A 19281-nucleotide genomic window follows, 5' to 3' on the forward strand; every position below is an offset into this window, starting at 1 on the left:
GATTTATCTATTGAATACCTTAAGACGAAAGGTTCCCCTAATATTGAGCTCGTCTTCTGCCAATCGACGATAATTTTCGAGTGTGTGTTGGAGCGCGGAGCTGCGGAGCTGGTAAAGCGCTAAATTGGAATATCGTTCCCTGGTTAAGCAGAGACACTTTTTGTTGAAAGTTGTTTTCTAGCCGCCTCATTGCCTCATGAAGCTTCATATCTGTTAAACCAGTAGAAAGCGACTTCCTTGCGCAAGATTATACAAGCATCTATGCTAATTAATTTGCCTGATCAGAGAGGTTTGAGAAGACGCACTTCGAGTAAATACGCTTATAACGCTAACCTTATCAATGTGGCTCGTTCATGCGCAGAAGTTTAGTCGCTTGATAATAGTCAACAGCTCTCGTATGAGTAACGTTTAATTTACTGCTTTCCAATTTCTAAATTTAGCCTCACGTAAAACTCCGCGAGACACCTACCCCTCGCTAATTTTATTTTGTTTACTCGACAAGTTCGTGATCATGAAAAACCTAGCTGTCAACGACCTGTCATCATATTAACTTAATGGTGCGTCATTAATTAAACACTTCAGCATTTTAAAAAAAAAATTAAAAATTGTCCGTCAAAATATAATGCTTCTGTTGCACATTAAGCGATCTTCGTCATTCAGTCGGAATAATTGCTTCAACTTTCATTAATCGATAACCCGCTATTTAACTTTGAAACATGACGTTAAGCGATAAGGTTATAGCTTTTGTGAAATGAATACCGAATATATTTAGAGAAACAGCCGCAGATGAGCTTGACATCCTACCTCTCATGCGATAATATAACAGAAAATGGTGTTCACGGATTCTAAAGACTTCGCATAACGGTTTCCTCAAATACAGCCGTTTTGAGGGCAATGAAGTTGTTTTACCAATTGCTTTCGTCTGATTGGCTGAATCGCTAATGGTATTCCCCGCTGGCATCTTTGTGTCCAGTAGCGTACATAATCCATAATCATTAAAGCAGCATCTGTCTTAGCCACGAACGACAGCAAGAATATCTCCTTGAAAAATTCTACTGAACAAGCCAACTGGAGTCAGTTCAAGTTTTACGAACATTTACGTAAACGCATTGAAATCCACAGCAAATTTTTACTGTCAGCTGGACAGAGATGACTGTTTTTAAAATAATGTAAATTGCTGTTTCAACGCGTAGCTGGTAAATTTTTCTCCTAAAAAACAAATAAATGGCGGAAATGTGCGGAAGGAAACTCGAAGCTTCCGTTTTACTCTTAAGCTTCTTCTTTCAAAGCGGCATCATTATTCCGATTTCCACAGAATGTTCAGGTAAGTCAACTGTGTTTTGAATTTGTTTTTACCGATATTCCTTCAATTCATTTCCATAGTTTAAATAAAACCTTTTTTTTTTCTTTTTTTTTTTTTTTTGGCAATTTACAAACGATGGATTCGCTATTACTTGTCCCACTGATGAGAGTGAAAATTAATGTCAATTAGAATAATAATTTATTGTTACATCTTCCCACTGAAAAATATGCATTAGCGCCACTGTTGGCGAAACTCTATTTCCAATAGAATTATGCAACCGACATATGGAGCACAATGGGGTTCTTTCTCACTTTTAATAGTTCTTTCTGCTAGGATCGAATTTAGAAGGGATGTACGTTATATGCTTTCTTCTTTGACGGATAATTCGCTTCTGGTTTTCACAGCTTGATTAAGCGTACTATCAAAAACTAACGGTAAAATTACAGATATATCTCCAAAGACAAGTTCTTTCTTCGGTAAAAGTTTCAAACTTGTGGGATAACGTAGCAGGGAAAACTCTCAGAGTAATAAACCATTATGGAGTGTCTCTCGTGGAAAATTAATTTCTTAAGAATTTTACCCCGCCATTATCTTATTTTAAACCAAAACAGTGCATGAACTTGTTTTGTTGTTTGTCAACCAAATAGGTCAAGAATGCCGATCCATTGTTTTCAAAGAACCCATACAGGAAAAGGTCATGAAAGACCACTTGATTAGGCTTGAAGAGGTGCTCCATCAAGGCAGCTGTAATGTGCTGTGTTATTCGGAGCCCAATTGTGTGTCCATAAATGTTGGGCATTCACAAGGAGGGAACTACATGTGTGAGTTAAATAATGCTTCGGACGAAAGCCCAGGCTCGTCAGACCTTCAGAGCAAACAAGATTATACCCATCTCAGTATCGAGGTAAAGTGACTTATTTTAGACAATGAACAATTATTGTGGGCGATCAGTTTGACGGATTACCTCTTAAACTAGCCTTGCAATTCTTGTACACGTATTGAATTCAAGTGATTCCTCAGTATTGCATTGCGCATCCTGAGAAACTTTTTGACCTGATTTCGATGTTATGAAATTGAGAGATTTTTCCATCTCTTATATATGACATTCTTCCCAAAGCTAGGGACATTTACTTAACCATCAATTTTTTTTTTCCTTTTTTTTTTCAAGTATTACTTTATGAAACTATCGAGAAATATGCTGTGAAACGATGAAATAGCCCACTTGATTAGTACTAGTTCGGCATAAAGTAATCAAAGTAATAGTAATAGTAATAGTAATCAAGATTAGCCTATCCGCTATCTCTTTGGTGACCTAACCTTTGTATGGTAGTTCTAGAAACAGAGATTGGTGGAGAACTTGCAAAGAAAATGTCAATTAAAAAATCCTTCGACAACTCTGAATTATTTATGAGGGATCACCTGGACAGGGGAGAATATCAAAGCTAAGATAAACCAGTGGTGTCATCTCTGCAATATTAAAAAAAAAAAAAACAAAAAAAAAACAAGAAAAACAAGATACCCGTTGCTAAAATGAAGGGACCCATTCAAAATAAATCAATCGCTACTCAACTAACCACATGGTTTAGGTACTGATAAAGTGCTTCTTGTTTGTACTTATTTTATAAAAAGCCTAAAATATTTATAATTCCAGCAAGAATGTGTTCTTTAATTTGAGTTTACATGATAACCCAGGCAAGCAAACTAACTGTAGATGTTTATGATATCCATTTATTTTGCCTTTAACAGAATCCCTGCAGCAGCAGTCCCTGTTTCAACAATGGCACATGTCAAGCTGGATACACTGATAAAGGATTTCGCTGTAAATGTCCTTTAGGATTCACTGGTGCATTCTGCAGCAAAGGTATTCAAATAAAAAACTGTGAAGTGGGATCAATACCGAATGATTATATTCAGGTGGATAGAAATTTCCTTTTTTTGTATTATAGCCTGCAGCTTTGACTTTGAAGATGGAATCGGCGGGTGGGAAATGATAGGCAGAGCTTTCATTTACCAGCCTACATTTGGTGACAATCCAACATATCGCCGCAGAGAAAGCGCCAATCTGCAAGGGGACTGGTGGATAGGGGGAGCTGAGAAACGGCCCAGTGAGAACGATACCGCCGGGGTTCAGCATTCAAATGGACCCGATGTACCCCAAGGAACTCTCACCTCACCTTGTTTTCGTATCGTTGGCAAGAATATCTCGTTTCTCATCGGTGGAGGGTGTGACTTAGGTAATGTTCGTGCAGAGCTTATTGTTGACAACCAGGTGAGATTATGCGGCACTTCTACTATCATATTTTCTTTAATTCTTGTGAAACAGTGTAAGTAGATTGATCAGAGTATCAGAGGTTTGCTTTTTCAAAGTTGCGAAACCATTTTGAGCTTTGTGATATCCATAAAGTTCACGAGATAACCAACTATGCGTCTAGCACATATTTTGCTTTATTTATCTTTGGCTTACCCTTGCTCGAAACGACAGTATTTTTCCCCAAGTTCAAAGCATTGCAAGTTAATTAATGTACGATATATTCATGTTAGCTATGTCAGCAATCGTCGAAACAAAGGTTTAAAAACTTTTGTGTTTGTCATTACGTTAAGGTCGTCAGAAATGAGACAGGGAATTGTTCAGAGACAATGTTCCGTAAGAGCTGGGACGTAAAGGAGTTTATTGGTCAATATGCGCAAGTCAGACTTCTAGATGAGAGTTCTGGTGGTTACGGTCATATCAACTTTGATGACCTTAAAGGAGATATCATTTGTCCTCACGATTTAGACGAGATAAACTGAAGAGACAGCGGCTCGTGAAACTGACATATCACCTCAAGTGAGGATTTTTGCAAATAGTCACCTTGAAAGTACCATTAAACAGCTTTTGCCATAGTATAGTAGTTGCTTTGTGCTGGCATAAATAGGCACAAATCACTGTTTTTTCAGCAGTAGCAAAGCATTTTGAAACAATTTTAGCACATGTCTGTGAAGGCTATAGTCATATAATCCAATCGTTATATCGGTTTACTGCGAGAATAAGGAGATTCAATTACTTTAGATGCTAGCAATCGCATATTAGAGTGCTTTTTTCGTTGAAACGTCTTTTGAAGGCATTAAAGTACACACGATATTTACTTTGCAAAATCCATAGCTGTAAAAGCTATAAACTACCAAATTCATCGTCACGGGTTCTTCTTAAGCATATTAAATACCTCACAGCAGAAAGCATGAAATAAACCACAGTTCATCATCCCACATATCACACCGAAAAAGATCGAGGAGTTGCTAAAACTCATGCCATTCCACAAGGCGGCGGGATCTAAAGGTCTCGGTGCTAGGGTACTAAAAATAGCTGTCCCTGAAATCTCCTTACCACTAAGTCGGCTTATTAACCACTGCGCTGATATAGGAAATTTCCCGTCTGCATGGAAAACTGCCAAAGTTACGCCTTTTTACAAGGGGCGAGGAAGTAAAGACGACATGAGCAATTATCGTCCAATGTCAGTACTCTCTTTACTATAAAAAATTTTTGAGAAAAATATCCACCAAGCCCTGTACAACTACATGAGAAACAACAACTTGTTGTACACCTTGAGGTAAGGCATTGCCAGAAATTTGGGTTAAAATGCCGGACGTGCGTGCGTATTGAGAAGTTAATGGCGGCGAAATCGTGTTAGGAAATGTATGGGATTTCCACAAAACTCCAAAATACAACAAATACGAGGGAGAGTATTCCCTAGCTCCGACTTGAAACAAGTTCAGAAGAGATTAAGCTGTACTTCTAGCATTTGACGCTTGACGGTTAATTTTTTGAAATGTCGTTTATAAAACGAAATAAACGCGCGAATTTGGCTGTAATTTTTCATGACAGGCTATAATTTTTTCCCATAATCTACTAAACAGGTTAATCCTATAATTTGTGTTCTAAAAATTAGGTATGTGGTCTTCAACTGTATGTCTTAGCAGTGTAATTACATCATCTTTGCTACCGCTGGACGTATTAATAGCCTGCTCGACCAAGTGGTGTACTTGTGTAAGGAGTAGCATAAGGATCTTAAAGTCCTTGCTTATAACAGATCAAGTCTCATCGATGCTTTAATCGGTCTCCGCGATCTTGTTATGGAACTCTTTCATTCTTGTACACAGTTGGCAGAAGAGCGCCTGCTTTGTCTTTCGTAGTCTTGCTTCGAACGGTTCTCAGCCTCCCTGTTCTGTAATGTTTTACCCATTCTTTCCGATTTCCGCCTCTTTTGGAATAGTCTCTGCTATCAAAGGAGTCATAAATTTAGCGGCACTGAATGGCATATTAAAGGAACAGGGAAGTACACCACAGGATGTGTAAAATAACTGGCTGTCCACTTTGTAATCCGGTTAAAGGACTCCTTTGAGTTCCAAAGTCCATAGCGTGCCGAAGTACGCTAAATGTCTAATGTTTGAAAATTCTAGATGCATAGTGTTGGTGTTTTCTCCGAGACGATTAATACCTCTAAAAAGAAGCCGAACAGACTTTAGAGTCTTTTGTGACACTATGCCCTAAGGCATATTTGTGTTTGCCGTTTCTTTCAGATTATAGTCTTCCTTGGAAACTGTTGATTTGAGATAAGTCTTATTTTTACTCACATTTTCCCACTTTGCCTCGGTATGACTTCCTGGGCAACAGTCCCCTTGTAGGCCATTCAGAAGCTATCATACAATAGACTTAGGTGCTTCAGTAATTGCGGTTGCACCCAACAGCTCAGTGATGAGCTTCACGTTCCCTGATGCCGCATCCGTTACGAATATTGTTTGCCCAACAATACAAATTACGTGTGGTTGAACCACTTTGACCACTCCCTACTTGAATCGTTACTCACCTTGTCGACTGAGTTAAATACTTTGACTTGATAAGCTCCAGAATCTCTAAAGAACAACGGTTTTTTTAAGGGCGTAGATCGTTGGATTTCTGAGCAAGAATTTGTATCCTTCTTTGACACATATCAACTGGTCCACCCTCCAAATCGATCTAGATTAAAGAAATACAAACCACCAATAGTACTTGGATACTAGCACTCTTCGCCTATCATCTGCACATATTAATCCTTCGCCCCTTGCAATGCAAAGTGCGGCGGGGCTGGGTAAAGGTGGCTCAATGTGAACAGAATCAAGATGAGTTATCCTTCGGAAGTGCGATCTGCTCAAGGTGTTGAGCAAGGCGCTTACGTAAAGTTGCCACAGTTCCCTCAAGGGAGAGTTTTTAGGCTCTCAGCTTGCTTTCCAGCTCGGTGCGAGATCGAAGTTAGGGTAAAATCACACTGATTCTTTATGTCAATAGACCGAAGTGTCATGTTGCCACGTTCTATGACAAAACCTACCCTACAAGAAAAACAGACGTCTCTAGCGTCTTTGTATCCCATTTCCTCTTCGAATACATCTGCTGTTTGATGAAGACAGATTCGTAGTAATCTTGTAGAGCAGAAAGTAAAGTCATAATCAAGTACAGGAATGCTACCCAGTGGTCCTGAACAAACAGAGACAGGATGGGATGGAGACAGGATGGGATGGAGACAGGATGGGATGGAGACAGGATGGGATGGAGACAGTATGGGAACATGCACCAGGAAAGTTTGACTTTCAATATCTGTACTTTGAGACATTTGATGACTAACAATGGCTTGCTCGTTTAACGGTCGACGGTAAAAATGATACTTTTTCGACGGTTAATGGTTAATATTTTGCTATAGAACAGTTGACGGTGAGCCACGGCCCATTGAGACCCTCCAATTAGACTGACTAGATTTCATCAAAATTATTTGCTTACATAGGTTCTAAAAATCAAATTTAGTCGTTGAAATTAGTGGAAACCATCTCCTGTCTCCATAAGAGAGAAAGATTGTAAGCAAAATGAGATCCGCGCGGAACTTTGCTAACTGTTAACAGCAAGGTGAGACCGTCTGGTGGCATTCTACGTTGCAATATTTCCCTCTCTGTCTTCTTTTATTGGGCAACACTGATATGCAATGTCATATACAGCTATAGCATGTAGGCATGAGCCTTTCGGTGATCCTTCAGCTACTAGGCAAGATTGCGCTCGGTAACTCTTGAGCAACTTTTAGCGTTCTCAGCACCTTTTTATATTGCGAGCAACGGTCAGCAACCTGGAGCAACTTTTGCTTTCATAGGCAACTTTTGAGTCAACAAATTGTTAAAAACTGACCAAACCATCATAAAGGTCTTTATCAAAAGGTTTTTGTTAAAACTGGTCAAAACAAAGGATGTCGTCCGTTTTTACAAATTATTTATAAAATAACACGTGCGCCCACAAACTGGATAGCAGCTATCTATCTAACGGGCGCTTACATCCAGCGGTTATTCGCTCCAGCAATAGAGCTACTCGCGCGTGCGAGGCATCACGATTAGAAGCTGAAATGTCTGACGAGGAAAATGGAAGCAATCAGGTATTGACCCTATTGAAGTTACCGTAGCCGCTGGGGCAACTCTTAATAGTCCTGCCAGAGCTTCGATTTCTAGAAAGCGCATTTTTCTCGTCAATGAAGGCAAATATGAACAACTAGAAGTGGTACTCGACCTCGTCCTCAGGAAAAGGAAGCGCAACATGCGCTTGGGATCGCGTGAAAGATTATTCAAAAGGTCTTTAGAAAATACTTTCTATTATTAGTCACGTTGACAATATATTGATCACAACAAATGATGCTAAATTACGCATACGTCATGTTTTGAGTAGTAATCTAGAACAAAATAACTCTCAAAAGTAAGCAAATTTTTTAAATTTGGGTGACAACTTTTAAATTTTTGAGCAACTTTAGAGTAACTTTTGGGTGTATTGTCAAGCAACTTTTGGTGGATTTACTAGCACAATTTATTCATGCCTAAATACATCCTCTAGACGAGCTCTAAGCGCCAATGAAATGTAACAGTTACTCCGGGGAAGATTTCAGCATGTCCCGTATGTGTTCGTAAAATGCTAAGAACTTGCTGACTGGAATTTTCAAATGGTTGCTGAAAAACTGCCAAAATCCCAAAAGATGCTGGCAAAAGTTAAAGAGCTTTTACCTAAATGTCTTAATTTTTTTGGGGATAAAAGTTAAAAAAAGTTTAATTTTTCGATCTTCGCAATAGTCACTAAAATCACTCGAGAGAAATAGTTTGGAACTTAGCTTTAAAGAGTTGCGCGTAAATATAGGCGAAATTTAAGGATATCCACGACTAAAGCCTAATGGAAGAAAACGCATGCTTCATGTGGCTTTTTGTTTAGCCACACGATATCAAATAACAGGTTATGTATTGAAAAGGTTGATAGACATTCAAGAATTTTGCATAAATTGAAGTTTTCCTATGAAATCGTTGACTGGTTCGTGCTTAATTGGTTTATGCTTTATTTTGCAAAAACATTTCTCAGATATACAAAGATTTCTCGCTGTTACTAGAATCGTACAAAGTTCCTCCAAGCGTCAAAAGTTGCTGAAAAGCTTCCGAGCACAATGGGGAAAGGCCTTGCAGGTAATAAATTTAGCTAATGAAGACGCTAGGAAAATTGGTGGTCTTTAATTGATATTAATTAAGGGTCCCTTAAGAAAGTCGATCTAGAACTCCTATTGTGGATGCAGAATAGTTAAAGCTAATAAGAATTTCGATTTCCAAAGAGGCTTAAGTAAACTTATTGTTAGCCTGTTAACAATTTGTGGTGTCCTTGTATTATCGTCAGTCTAAACTGATCACGAGCGATCTGGGTACAAAGAATCGTGTAAGTTAGACAAAGGTGGCAAGATTTGGAGAATTCTAGCCAAAACAGTAATATTGCCCTAAAAGTGAACTCCAAGTGGAAGTGTAAGCGTGGCAGGTTTAGTGTCTTCTGTTGTACGGGCTTATATTAATTGTTCGTCATCCCGTTTATTATTCAAGGTAGAAGTGTCCCACACATTCTAGAAAAATCGTGTGAATATGCAATTAGAATAGAAAATGAAAAAACAAAGTTTATGCATCAAACAGATATTCATGATTATTTAAGTAGGCCTTAACCAGGTGTTCATCATTTTCGATCCAATTCTTTCGATAAAATAGAAATAGAACGGGGCGTTTTGTCCATTAAAGTTCACCCAAAGTAGTAGTTTAAGTCGTCGTGCTAAAAATATGATCACGAAAGATAAAGTTGGAGTTCACCAAGCTATAGCCAAAGACATCGGTTATTAACGGTTCCTTTTTCTATATCTCTAAAATCAAGTTCTCTTTGTTTTGAAACGATAGATGAAGTTGTGTGTGAGGAATGCGTGAACAAAACATTTTTGCGAGTGCGTCCCAAGAGTAGAAAATAGAAATCCTCATGAACAAAAATAATGTTTTGTATTGTCAATAACAATTAGGCCGAGATGTCGAACACTTTCGCGGGGTTTCAGGCTCCTGTCAAATTGTCATTCAACTGGTGTTATCTTTTTAAATTAAAGTTATTAATTGAGGCTACTTTGTATTCATTACCGTTCACCAAAAAGCAGTGGCTCAATCTGCCAGGTTAGTCTTCAGTAAGTCAGGGGAGAGATTTCAGGCGTAGGTTCGGAGTTTCTTTAGATTTAAATCGTAGCTTCACAACATCAACTAATTGCAATGACTTCGAAAACCACCCTAAAAAAGGCTGGGTGGTTCTATACTTTTACAGGTAAGGGAACTTACCTGTCATCAGTTTTGACGTAAACTCGAGGAGAAATGGTGAAAATCCGTTTTTATTTTAAGCCATTAAAAAAACTTAAATCTCACAACAATCGTTCGAACAGTAAACATGTTCAAAATAGACAAAGAAAGAGAATAGCCACATTAAAGTAGATTCTGTTAATCCGTGACCCCCTATTTCGTTGCCGGAAATTGTTTGTTAGTTTAGCGTTGCTCGGCTGGCATAGAACATTCCCAATTTTTCATAGAATCGCATAGCTTAAGGCGAACACGCGCTCTGATTGATCAATACGTCAACTGGAAGAGAGGGTATTTATAATGGTAAATGAACTGAGTGGAGTTCTGAAATCATATGCGTCATTTCAAAATCAAACGACCGCGAGTTCGATTTGAAATCACAAGTATGATTTCAGACCAAAATTGTACGACATGAGATTCAATTACCACTTTATTACAACCATTTTGAAATCACCCAAATAAAGGACTTGGTCAATTCAAATATTTTACTAATGCAGGACTGAGCCGGTCTTTAAATAAAAGCGGAACCGGAAACGCTTTTACTTCTTATTTCGTATTTAAAACAGAAAGACTTTGACGTCATATGTGAAAAACTCAGTCAAGTGTAAAATGATGCGATTTAGAGCAAAAAATGGTGCGATTCGTGAATAAATCGAACCAATTAGCGCCAATAAGAATACAGGGACCACCAGCGATTTCAAAATGGATGTAATAAACTGTGGAATCGCACTAATGCATAAAGCGATATCGCTGACGTGAGTCGCGAGCAAAAGTTATTGTTACGAACGTAATAACGTAAATGCAACTAGTGCTACGAAAATATGAACAAATATCAGCAAATTTATAGAAAACGAAAGTCTCCCAAATTTGGAATCGAAATTCAAATTTTTAGAAAATTGGAGGAAACCACTCGCGCTCAAACTTGAAGTACGAGAAAACGCATAGAAAACAAAATCAAAATGGCAGAGACGAGGGAAGAAAGCCAAACGACAGTTCTTGCCGAGGAAAACCAAACAAGCGTTACGAAAGAAAGCCAAAACAGGTACCAATGCCGAAAAAGGTCAAGCATCTTTTCCAGAATTCCAAACTATTGTAGCCTATACAGATGACGAGATGGCCTCTTTTAGAGACAACATGGTTTCAAAAAATACTAGACGGCAAATTCACAAATTCGAATGGTCGCAAAGCAGTCATCCAAGCGTTCCGTGATGATTTCGACCCACTGGAGATATCAGAGCGCACTGGCCACTCCAATCCGGAATCCATAGCTAGCTACAGCCATAATCCTCTGGAAAAACAGCGGCGAGTGTCGAATAAGTTGGCTGGTTTCAACCCAAGCACGACAACTACCAACGGCTATTCAAGTCATGCTTTTCAGGAGATTGTTCACAATAGCTCAGCCACGCCAAGCAACACAGCAGCTACTAGTGACCTTGATAGCAATGCCAGTCGTTCTAGTTACCTGATGGCAGGAACAATTGGCGGGATGTTTACTGGAGTAACTTTTAATAACTCTCCAGTAAATATTTCCATAAACTTTCAGTTCAGCATGACATCAACGAGCGACTCTCTGTAATGAAAGAAAAAAAGTTCAAATTGTGACTTTTCACCTTTTTTGAACTGTTTTTCGTCAGAGTTTACCGAGAAATTCCAGTCTAAATCATTATATCTTGAATACAGGTTTTTTTATAACTGTAAAGCACTTACCGGTTTTTTGAAGATCTTGCTTTGATACCGGAAAGCTTGAAATTTTCATTTCGCTTGAGGATTTGACCATTCAGTTGTTGATTGTCGGCGTCACATTTTGCCAAGATGAGTGGTAGCAGGCAAATCTGTCTTAAATAACTCCATATTTTGTACTTTTAGTTTTTTTGCTGAAGATTGTAAAATGTGAGGTACTGCTTTCTCCACGAGTTTGAAATAAAAGTGGTTTTCATTCTAAAATATCTTGTTCCCTCTATTCGCTAGATATTGACACCTGACTTTGAAAGGGTTTCCATTGTTTGCGCACTGGCGTGGCGCACAAAAAATACACAACATCTGGTTCCGCCCAGTGATTCAGTGGCTTTAGCTATGCAATTCAAGAAGAATTCACGATGTACAATAAAATTGTCGACGGTTGAAATGTGAACGACTTACCTTTCTTTCTATTCCCTTAACAATAACAGTTCCGACAGTTGACTTTAAAATGGCTTTCTAGGGCGCGCGTACGGGATGAAAAGAAACGATATTATTGCCGTTTTAATTTCTTGTTTTCTTATTTTTATTCAGTTACGAGATTCAAGAAAAATTCACTGCCTGACGAGTGAATTCTACGTTAAATTTCACTTGAAAAACCTATATCGCACCCACCTCTTCGCGATTCGTGCGATATCAGTTTTTCGCGTGAAATTTAACCTGGAATTCATTCGTCAGACAGTGACTTTTTGTTTCGAATCGCATTCATTGAATAATATCTCGCATTCTGATTGGTTAACAAAGCGAGGTATTAGCGTGGAATTGCGAGTTGAAAACGAGGCTAAGTGATATTGTTTCGCATCTAAGAAAACATAACAATTTTAAGTAATGCTGTTTCTTTTTTTTTTTCCTCATTTTTATTCAGTTATGCGATTCAAGGAAAATCCATTACTTCACTCGTGAATTCCGCATTAAATTATACTTCTCAAAGTCATTGTACTTCATAAAGTCAACTACAAATCACTGCATGTATACCACATCACGTGCATGTGTTAGGATACCCAATGAAAAACTGGATGAAAATCTTTAGAGATTTGGATACAATATCCAAATGTCCACTGACTCTCAGAAAATCAGTGGACATTTGGATTTTGCATAGCCAGTAGTTTAGACTTTTTCCATTCATGTTTTCAATGCTTTCAGTCAACTCTTTAACATCCAAACCAATATCTTAAGCTTTTAACACTCCGCCTGGCTCGATGGAGCACAACTTGTTTGCTCTTTGGACTTGCCATTCTCGAAAAATCTGTATCGCCCATTTGTTCTTGTAAACTGTACATTTCGGAAGAGAATTGATAATAGACGCGTTTTCCTCGTCAGAAGTTTTGGGAATCCGAAACCTGGAACTTGACTCATCCATCTCGCACAGTAAACTGATTTGATAAACTGTAATAAGTTGGCTAACTTCCAAATGGAATTGAATTGAATTGAATCTTTATTAAGTCATAAGATAAATAATCACATATCCTATGTTACAACATTAAAAGAAGGTATATATATAAATTACAGAGAAAATCAAGATAAAAATTATAAGACTAGATTACAAAGTTTTGCTGTTTTGAAACGACTCTTTTCCTTCCTCCGTTAAAATCGAAGTATTTCTGGTGATATCATTTAGGAGACAGCTCCGTGCTTTCTGCCTAAATAGTACCATTTTGAGGTCACCCTTTCTCTAGGTGTATAAAAAAAAGGGTGATATTCGACGTTTGATTGCGGAATTGACACTAAATTTACTCTTAAATAGGCCATTTTTAGCGGAAAACGCTATTTTGGAAAACACAAAATAGTTTGGAAAGCGTTTATTGTTTACAAACAATAATCGGCAGTTGGTTTCAGAAGCTATACCAAAAACTCGTGCTTCGTGTTTCATCAGGGGTTACAAACACCTCGAAACAATAAAAATACTCGGCGTGCAGCCTCGTGCTTTCATCTGTTTCTCGGTGTTCGGACCAACACTCAAGGTCTTAAAACAAGTGAGAAGAATATGCTGCCTTTCAATATCAACAAATGGTTAGATACTCTAGTCGTCTCGGATAGGGACGAATAAATGGAGGTCCCGTCTCCTGCAGGGTTAGGGGTTGGAGACGTTAATTTCCCACGCACAAGATTACTGTGTGATGGTGTCCTCCCCTGGGGTGGTTACTGGGTGGGAATTGGCCCTGAAAATCCCCCGTGGGGAGTGGTCAATTAACATATGTATGTATGTATGTATGTATGTATGTATGTATGTATGTATGTATGTATGCATGCATGCATGTTTGGAACCCGTGATGAAACACTTGCACTCGTTTTTGATATCGGTTTTCCTGTGCAATTTAATGCGGAATTCCCTCCTCAAGTAATGAATTTTCCTATACAATGCAACAATGAGCGCTCTGATCCATCTTGTATTTTCTCTAAACTCCCCGTATGCTTGACGTCTTTATAACAGTATGCTGACAGACTGATACTATAGGAAAATTGATTACCTGACGAGGGAATTCCGCGAAAACCGATATCGCACGAATCGCTTCGCGATTCGTGCGAGTATCGGTTTTTAAGTGTAATTTAACGCGGAATTCACGAGTCAGATAGTCAATTTTATTTGATTCGCAGAACTGAATGAAAACAAGAAAACAAGAAACTAAATCGGCAATACTATTGATTGTTTTTATCCCGAGCGTGCGCTCTAGAAAGCCATTTCAAAGCAAACTGTCAGAAGTGTCATTATGTTAGGGAATAGAAAGCAAGGTAAATCGTACATGTTTGAACCTTCGACAATGTTATCTGTACCTTGGGCTTGATTTTACCTTAATTTTCGAACTTTTTAAACAACCTTCGCATTATTTGAGGATAATAGTGGTATTTCACTGGATTTAAAAGCCGTTAATCGTTAACCTCTTTTTTTAAAATTCCAAATTATTTGCTCGAGAAGGAAAATAATTTACACCTTTTTTACCTCTTTACTGGCAAACTGACAGAAAGGAAGTGTGCAAGCGAAAGCACTGACTTCAAGTCCAATAACATCGCGATTAATATAAGGTAAGTGCCTTGAAGTGTAATTGCGTGTATTGATCGATTTTTTATTCCTTATAAAAAAAAAAAATAAGTGTTTCATGAAAAGTCCAAAAACTTTAATCCTTTTATTTGTAGAAATTCAGTACAAGCGACTGCCATTAGCTGAATCGTTGGGATGAGCATTCGACTGAAAGTTGATGGAGTCATTCACTGGAGAGTTGTTGAACGATACATTGGTGAACAATCCACCTAGAACTCTTACTGCTAGATCATCAACGCCGTTATTCATTGATGTTGTGTTATTGCCAACTACTGATCGATGGAAGCGCAAGGCTGTTGACATAAATTTCTCGCAAAGCTTTAGTGCGTGGACCGACCTGGCGTTGGCAGCTGAGAGATTCGAAGTGGTACGACTGAAAACCCAGCCAACTAGCTTGACATCCCAGGGCGTAAAATTGCGCCTAATACAGGCGCCAATGCGACTAAATTTTTCACTTTGGCGACCAAATCCTGAAAATTAGTCGCCAAATTCGCGACTAGAATTTCTAATCACATCTTACTTATAGATGTAGTGATTGTTGAAGATTTTGAAAGATAAATCTGCAGCAACGTTCCTCGTTAAGCTCGTTTCCAAAACGCAGCACATGCACGATGTCGAACGTAATTCTGTTATCACTAGACGCCATCTTGGATTTAAGTAACCTATAATGTTGTATATGATCCATTCTAGTGTCCTCTTTGTAGCTCCTGCGAATTTTGATGTTTGTATGACTGTATCACTATTTAAACAATAGGGTGTTTCTGTCGAGGAACTATCGGCTGATAATTACCCCGCGGAAATTTGATGTTCTTTAAACAAATATGCTAATTTTAAGAACATCAAATTTCCAAGGGGCAACTATCAGACCGATAGTTCCGAGACATAAACACTCTATTGTTTTTATTGTTCACCACTAAATTTTCTTCCGCGCCTACCGCTTGTCACAAATGTCAATAATTCGCAATCGTACATTGGCTAAATAATACGTTATACCTGTTAGAATTGAAAAGTCCCTGTTCTTCCGATCTGCCTAACTTCGATGCCGTCTAACTATTCAAAACTTTTCACGGATGAGTACTATCAATCCAGGTATTTTCCGCGGACGGGCACTATCCATCCAAGTATTTTACGCGGGCGGGCACTCTGGGCTGATAGTATCTCTCCACGGATGAACACTATCGCGTCACGTGATCGATGGAAACCACTAAGAACCGGAGAAAATTTTGTGGTGAACTATAAGAAATGATAATCTATCTAGTGCAGTGACAGGGTAAAATTTGTGTGTGTGTGAGTGTGTGTGTGTGTGTGTGTGTGTGTGTGTGTGTGTGTGTGTGTGTGTGGTGTGTGTGTGTCATAATGGCCACCAACTTTTTGCAATTGGCTACCACTTTAAAATATTTAGGAGTGAAGTAACTACCGGAAAAAAAAGGTTAATTTTACGCCCTGCATCCTTTGTTGATTTTCTAAAAGATTATGACTGCAGATGGATAATGAACCCGGGTTGGCGTGACCTGTTAGCTCGGAAATGGTTCTTTCTGGGCCGTGTTCACAGGATTTTCACGCTATCGGATTGTGGCGAGCGAAAGAGGTTTTTCATACCTCTCCAAGAATTTCTGAAGTTCAGTTCAAAACAAGGAAGAACCTCAGGCTCACTTTGAAAACGCTATGTTTGTTTTTGCTCTTTAGACGGGTGACAATGGTTTTGAAAACATTTTAAATTCACTTACAAATCGAACTTTGTAAAAATTTGACGATAGTTGTTGTGCTTAGTGACGTAGATGCGAAACAATTTCACGTAGCCTCGTTTTCAACTCGCAAATCCACGCTAGATACCTCGCTTCGTTAACCAATCAGAATGCGAGATTTTATTCAATGATGCGATTCAAAATATTATTTTTACAGGAAGGATGCTGAGGCCAAACCTTTGTCTCTTTATCCTGGTTTTTTTCGTGGACTGTGCATCTACCAATGAACAGTGCAGGAAGGAGATCAACATTCAAGGCATGAGACTGGGTAGGGAGGGGTGGGGTTTGTCGCTTTCAATAGTTCTTTCTAGCAGGATCGACTTAAAAAAGGATGGAAATCAATTACTTTCCTCTTTGACGGGTAACTCGCCTCTGGTTCTCACAACTTAAATTCAGTGCACTTTCAACTTCTAACCGGATAAAATCACACAGATACCTACCAAGACAAGCTCTTTCTTCGGTGAAAAAATAACAAGCAGTTATTGTACCCGGGAAAAATCTCAGTGTACCAAAAGGCAGCAACAAACCGTTATCCAGTGTCTATCGAGGCAAATTAAATTTTCAAGGATATTACTCTGCCATTATCTAAAGTATCAGTCAACCAGTACTGTGCATGATATGAACCTATTTTGTTATTTGGCAAATAGGTGAAGAATGCCGATCCATTCTTTTCAAAGAGCCCGTACAGGACAGAGTCATGAAAGACCACCTGATCAGGATTTTAGAGGTGCCCCGCCAAGGCAGCTGTAATGTGCTGTGTTATATGGAGCCCAATTGTGTGTCCATAAATGTTGGGCCTTCACAAGGAGGGAACTACATTTGTGAGTTGAACAATGCTTCGGACGAAAGTCCAGGCTCGTCCGTTCTTGAGAGTAAACAAGATTATATCCATCTCAGTATCGAGGTAAAGTGCCTTATTTTCGACGATGAACAATTATTATGGGTGATCAGTTTGTCCGATTAGTTCTTAAGCTAGCTTTGCAGTTGTACATGAATTGAATTGAAATGATTCCTCAGTACTGCATTGCGCATCCTGAGGAACGCTTTAACCTGAATTTGATGGTATGAAATTGAAAGACTTTGCGCATATTAAATTTTACAATGTTACAAACGCAAGAGACCTTTTTACTTATCGCTCAAATGGCTTCTTTTTTTCAAGTGTTACTTTTGGAACTATCGAGAAATATGCTGTGAAACGATGAAATAGCCCACCTTATTAGTACTATCTATCTCTTTGGTGAACTATCCTTTCACGGAAAATGTCAATAAAAAAATTCTCCGGCAACTCTCATTTATTCGTGAGGAATCACCTGAATAGGAAAGAAAACTAAAGCTATGGTTCACCAGGGGTGTCAACTCTAAAATATTAAAAAAAAGAACACAACAAGATACCCGTAGCTAAAATAAAGGGACCCGTTTAACCGATACTCAACAAACAGAATATGGAGTACTGCGATTGATAGATTTTCTGGTTGAATGACTGATAGAGTGTAATTAATTCTTGTCTGCTCTTACGTTATCAAAAAGCCACAAGAAGTTATCATTCCAGCAAAAATGTGCTCCTTTGAGATTACATGATAACCCAAGAAAGTAAACTAACCATGGATGTTTATAATACTCAATCATTCTGTCTTGAACAGAATCCCTGCAGCAGCAGTCCCTGTTTTAACAACGGCACCTGTCAAGCTGGATACACTGATAAAGGATTTCGTTGCAAATGTTCTTCAGGATTCACTGGTGTATACTGCAAGAAAGGTAATTAAACACAAAACTGTAAGGTGAAATAAATACCGAATTATTATCATGGAGTATTCAGGGGAATAATTTGTTTTTTTTAATGCAGCCTGCAGCTTTGACTTTGAAAATGGAATCGGCGCGTGGGAGAAGAAAGGCAGAGCTTTCATTTACCAGCCTACATTTGGTGACAATCCACTCGCGCGCAATAGAGAAAGCGCCCAGCAGCAAGGACACTGGTGGATAGGGGGAGCTGAGAAACGGTCCAATGAGAGCGATCTCGCAGGAAAGCAGCATCCAGATGGAGCCGACCCACCTGAAGGAACTCTCACCTCAGTTTGTTTTCGTATCGTCGGCAAGAGTATCTCGTTTCTCATTGGTGGGGGATGTAAAGTAAATGAAGTTCGTGCGGAGCTTATTGTCAACAACCAGGTGAGATTATTCACTTTGACTATTATTTGTCCTTTGATTCTTTTAAAATGTCTCAGGTAGATTGATCAAGGTACCAGAGATTTAATCTCGCGAAACCATGTTAAAACTCGTGATATCCATTAAGTTCGTCTAGGTTTAAAATGAGGAAAAAATACTTTTAAAAAGTAAATTTAAACATTTTCAAACCTTGGTCATCATCTGGGTAAGTGATGATGACCCTGATAACAAACAAGTGTCGAGAAAATTTGACTTAACTTTTCAATTATTTTTTGACTTAGAAATTTTATATTTTGAGCTTACTTAAGGAAAGTCCGAAATATGACCAACTTGGTGTCTGGCAAACTATATTTCATTTCATTAGTCTTTGGTTTACCACCCCCCCCCCTCCCTCCTTCGAAAGAACAGGGCTTTTTTCCTCTAAGTTTGAGCTTACTTAGCCTGGGGCAAGTCCGCAATATGACCAACTTGGCGTCTGGCACACTGTTTCACTTTTTTAGTCTTTGGCTAACCCTCCTTCGAAAAGATAGTTTTTCTCCAATTTTAAAGCATTGCAAGTGCATTAATGTACGGCGATATAATCATGTTAGATATGTCAGCAATCGTCGAAACAAAGGTTTAAAAACTGT

At 38.6% G+C, this 19281-nt stretch overlaps 2 protein-coding genes across 3 annotated transcripts in view; both read left to right on the forward strand.

Moving 5' to 3' along the window:
* The first annotated feature begins 900 nt into the window (after positions 1-900).
* LOC111346933 (uncharacterized) lies at positions 901-4428 on the forward strand. Its single transcript, XM_022954188.2, has 5 exons — positions 901-1324; positions 1951-2207; positions 3050-3164; positions 3250-3572; positions 3905-4428. The coding sequence occupies exons 1-5, from the start codon at positions 1225-1227 to the stop codon at positions 4091-4093; spliced, it is 984 nt and encodes a 327-aa protein (XP_022809923.2). The 5' UTR covers positions 901-1224; the 3' UTR covers positions 4094-4428.
* Positions 4429-8324: 3896 nt separating this feature from the next.
* Positions 8325-19281, forward strand: part of LOC111347020 (uncharacterized) — a 12250-nt gene continuing 1293 nt past the window's right edge. The window contains exons 1-6 of one of the 2 annotated variants that reach the window (XM_088729923.1): positions 8325-8791; positions 14668-15111; positions 16647-16757; positions 17137-17393; positions 18130-18244; positions 18333-18655. In XM_088729923.1, coding sequence (XP_088586049.1) covers positions 16652-16757; positions 17137-17393; positions 18130-18244; positions 18333-18655 — 801 coding nt within the window. In that variant the 5' untranslated portion in view covers positions 8325-8791; positions 14668-15111; positions 16647-16651. The remainder of the gene's footprint in view (positions 8792-14667; positions 15112-16646; positions 16758-17136; positions 17394-18129; positions 18245-18332; positions 18656-19281) is intronic. The other variant, XM_088729922.1, reaches the window with a different exon arrangement.

This window comes from Stylophora pistillata, chromosome 8 (genome assembly GCF_964205215.1).
Source record: "Stylophora pistillata chromosome 8, jaStyPist1.2, whole genome shotgun sequence".
NCBI lineage: Eukaryota > Metazoa > Cnidaria > Anthozoa > Scleractinia > Pocilloporidae > Stylophora > Stylophora pistillata.

What these genes read in the sequence shown, in the direction of transcription:
- LOC111346933 (XM_022954188.2), top strand. Translation starts at nt 1,225, where the DNA reads ATGGCGGAAATGTGCGGAAGGAAACTCGAAGCTTCCGTTTTACTCTTA. An exon ending in GATTTCCACAGAATGTTCAG is followed by an intron (nt 1,325 to 1,950) that starts GTAAGTCAACTG and finishes TCAACCAAATAG; the next exon opens with GTCAAGAATGCCGATCCATT. An exon ending in TGGTGCATTCTGCAGCAAAG is followed by an intron (nt 3,165 to 3,249) that starts GTATTCAAATAA and finishes TTTGTATTATAG; the next exon opens with CCTGCAGCTTTGACTTTGAA.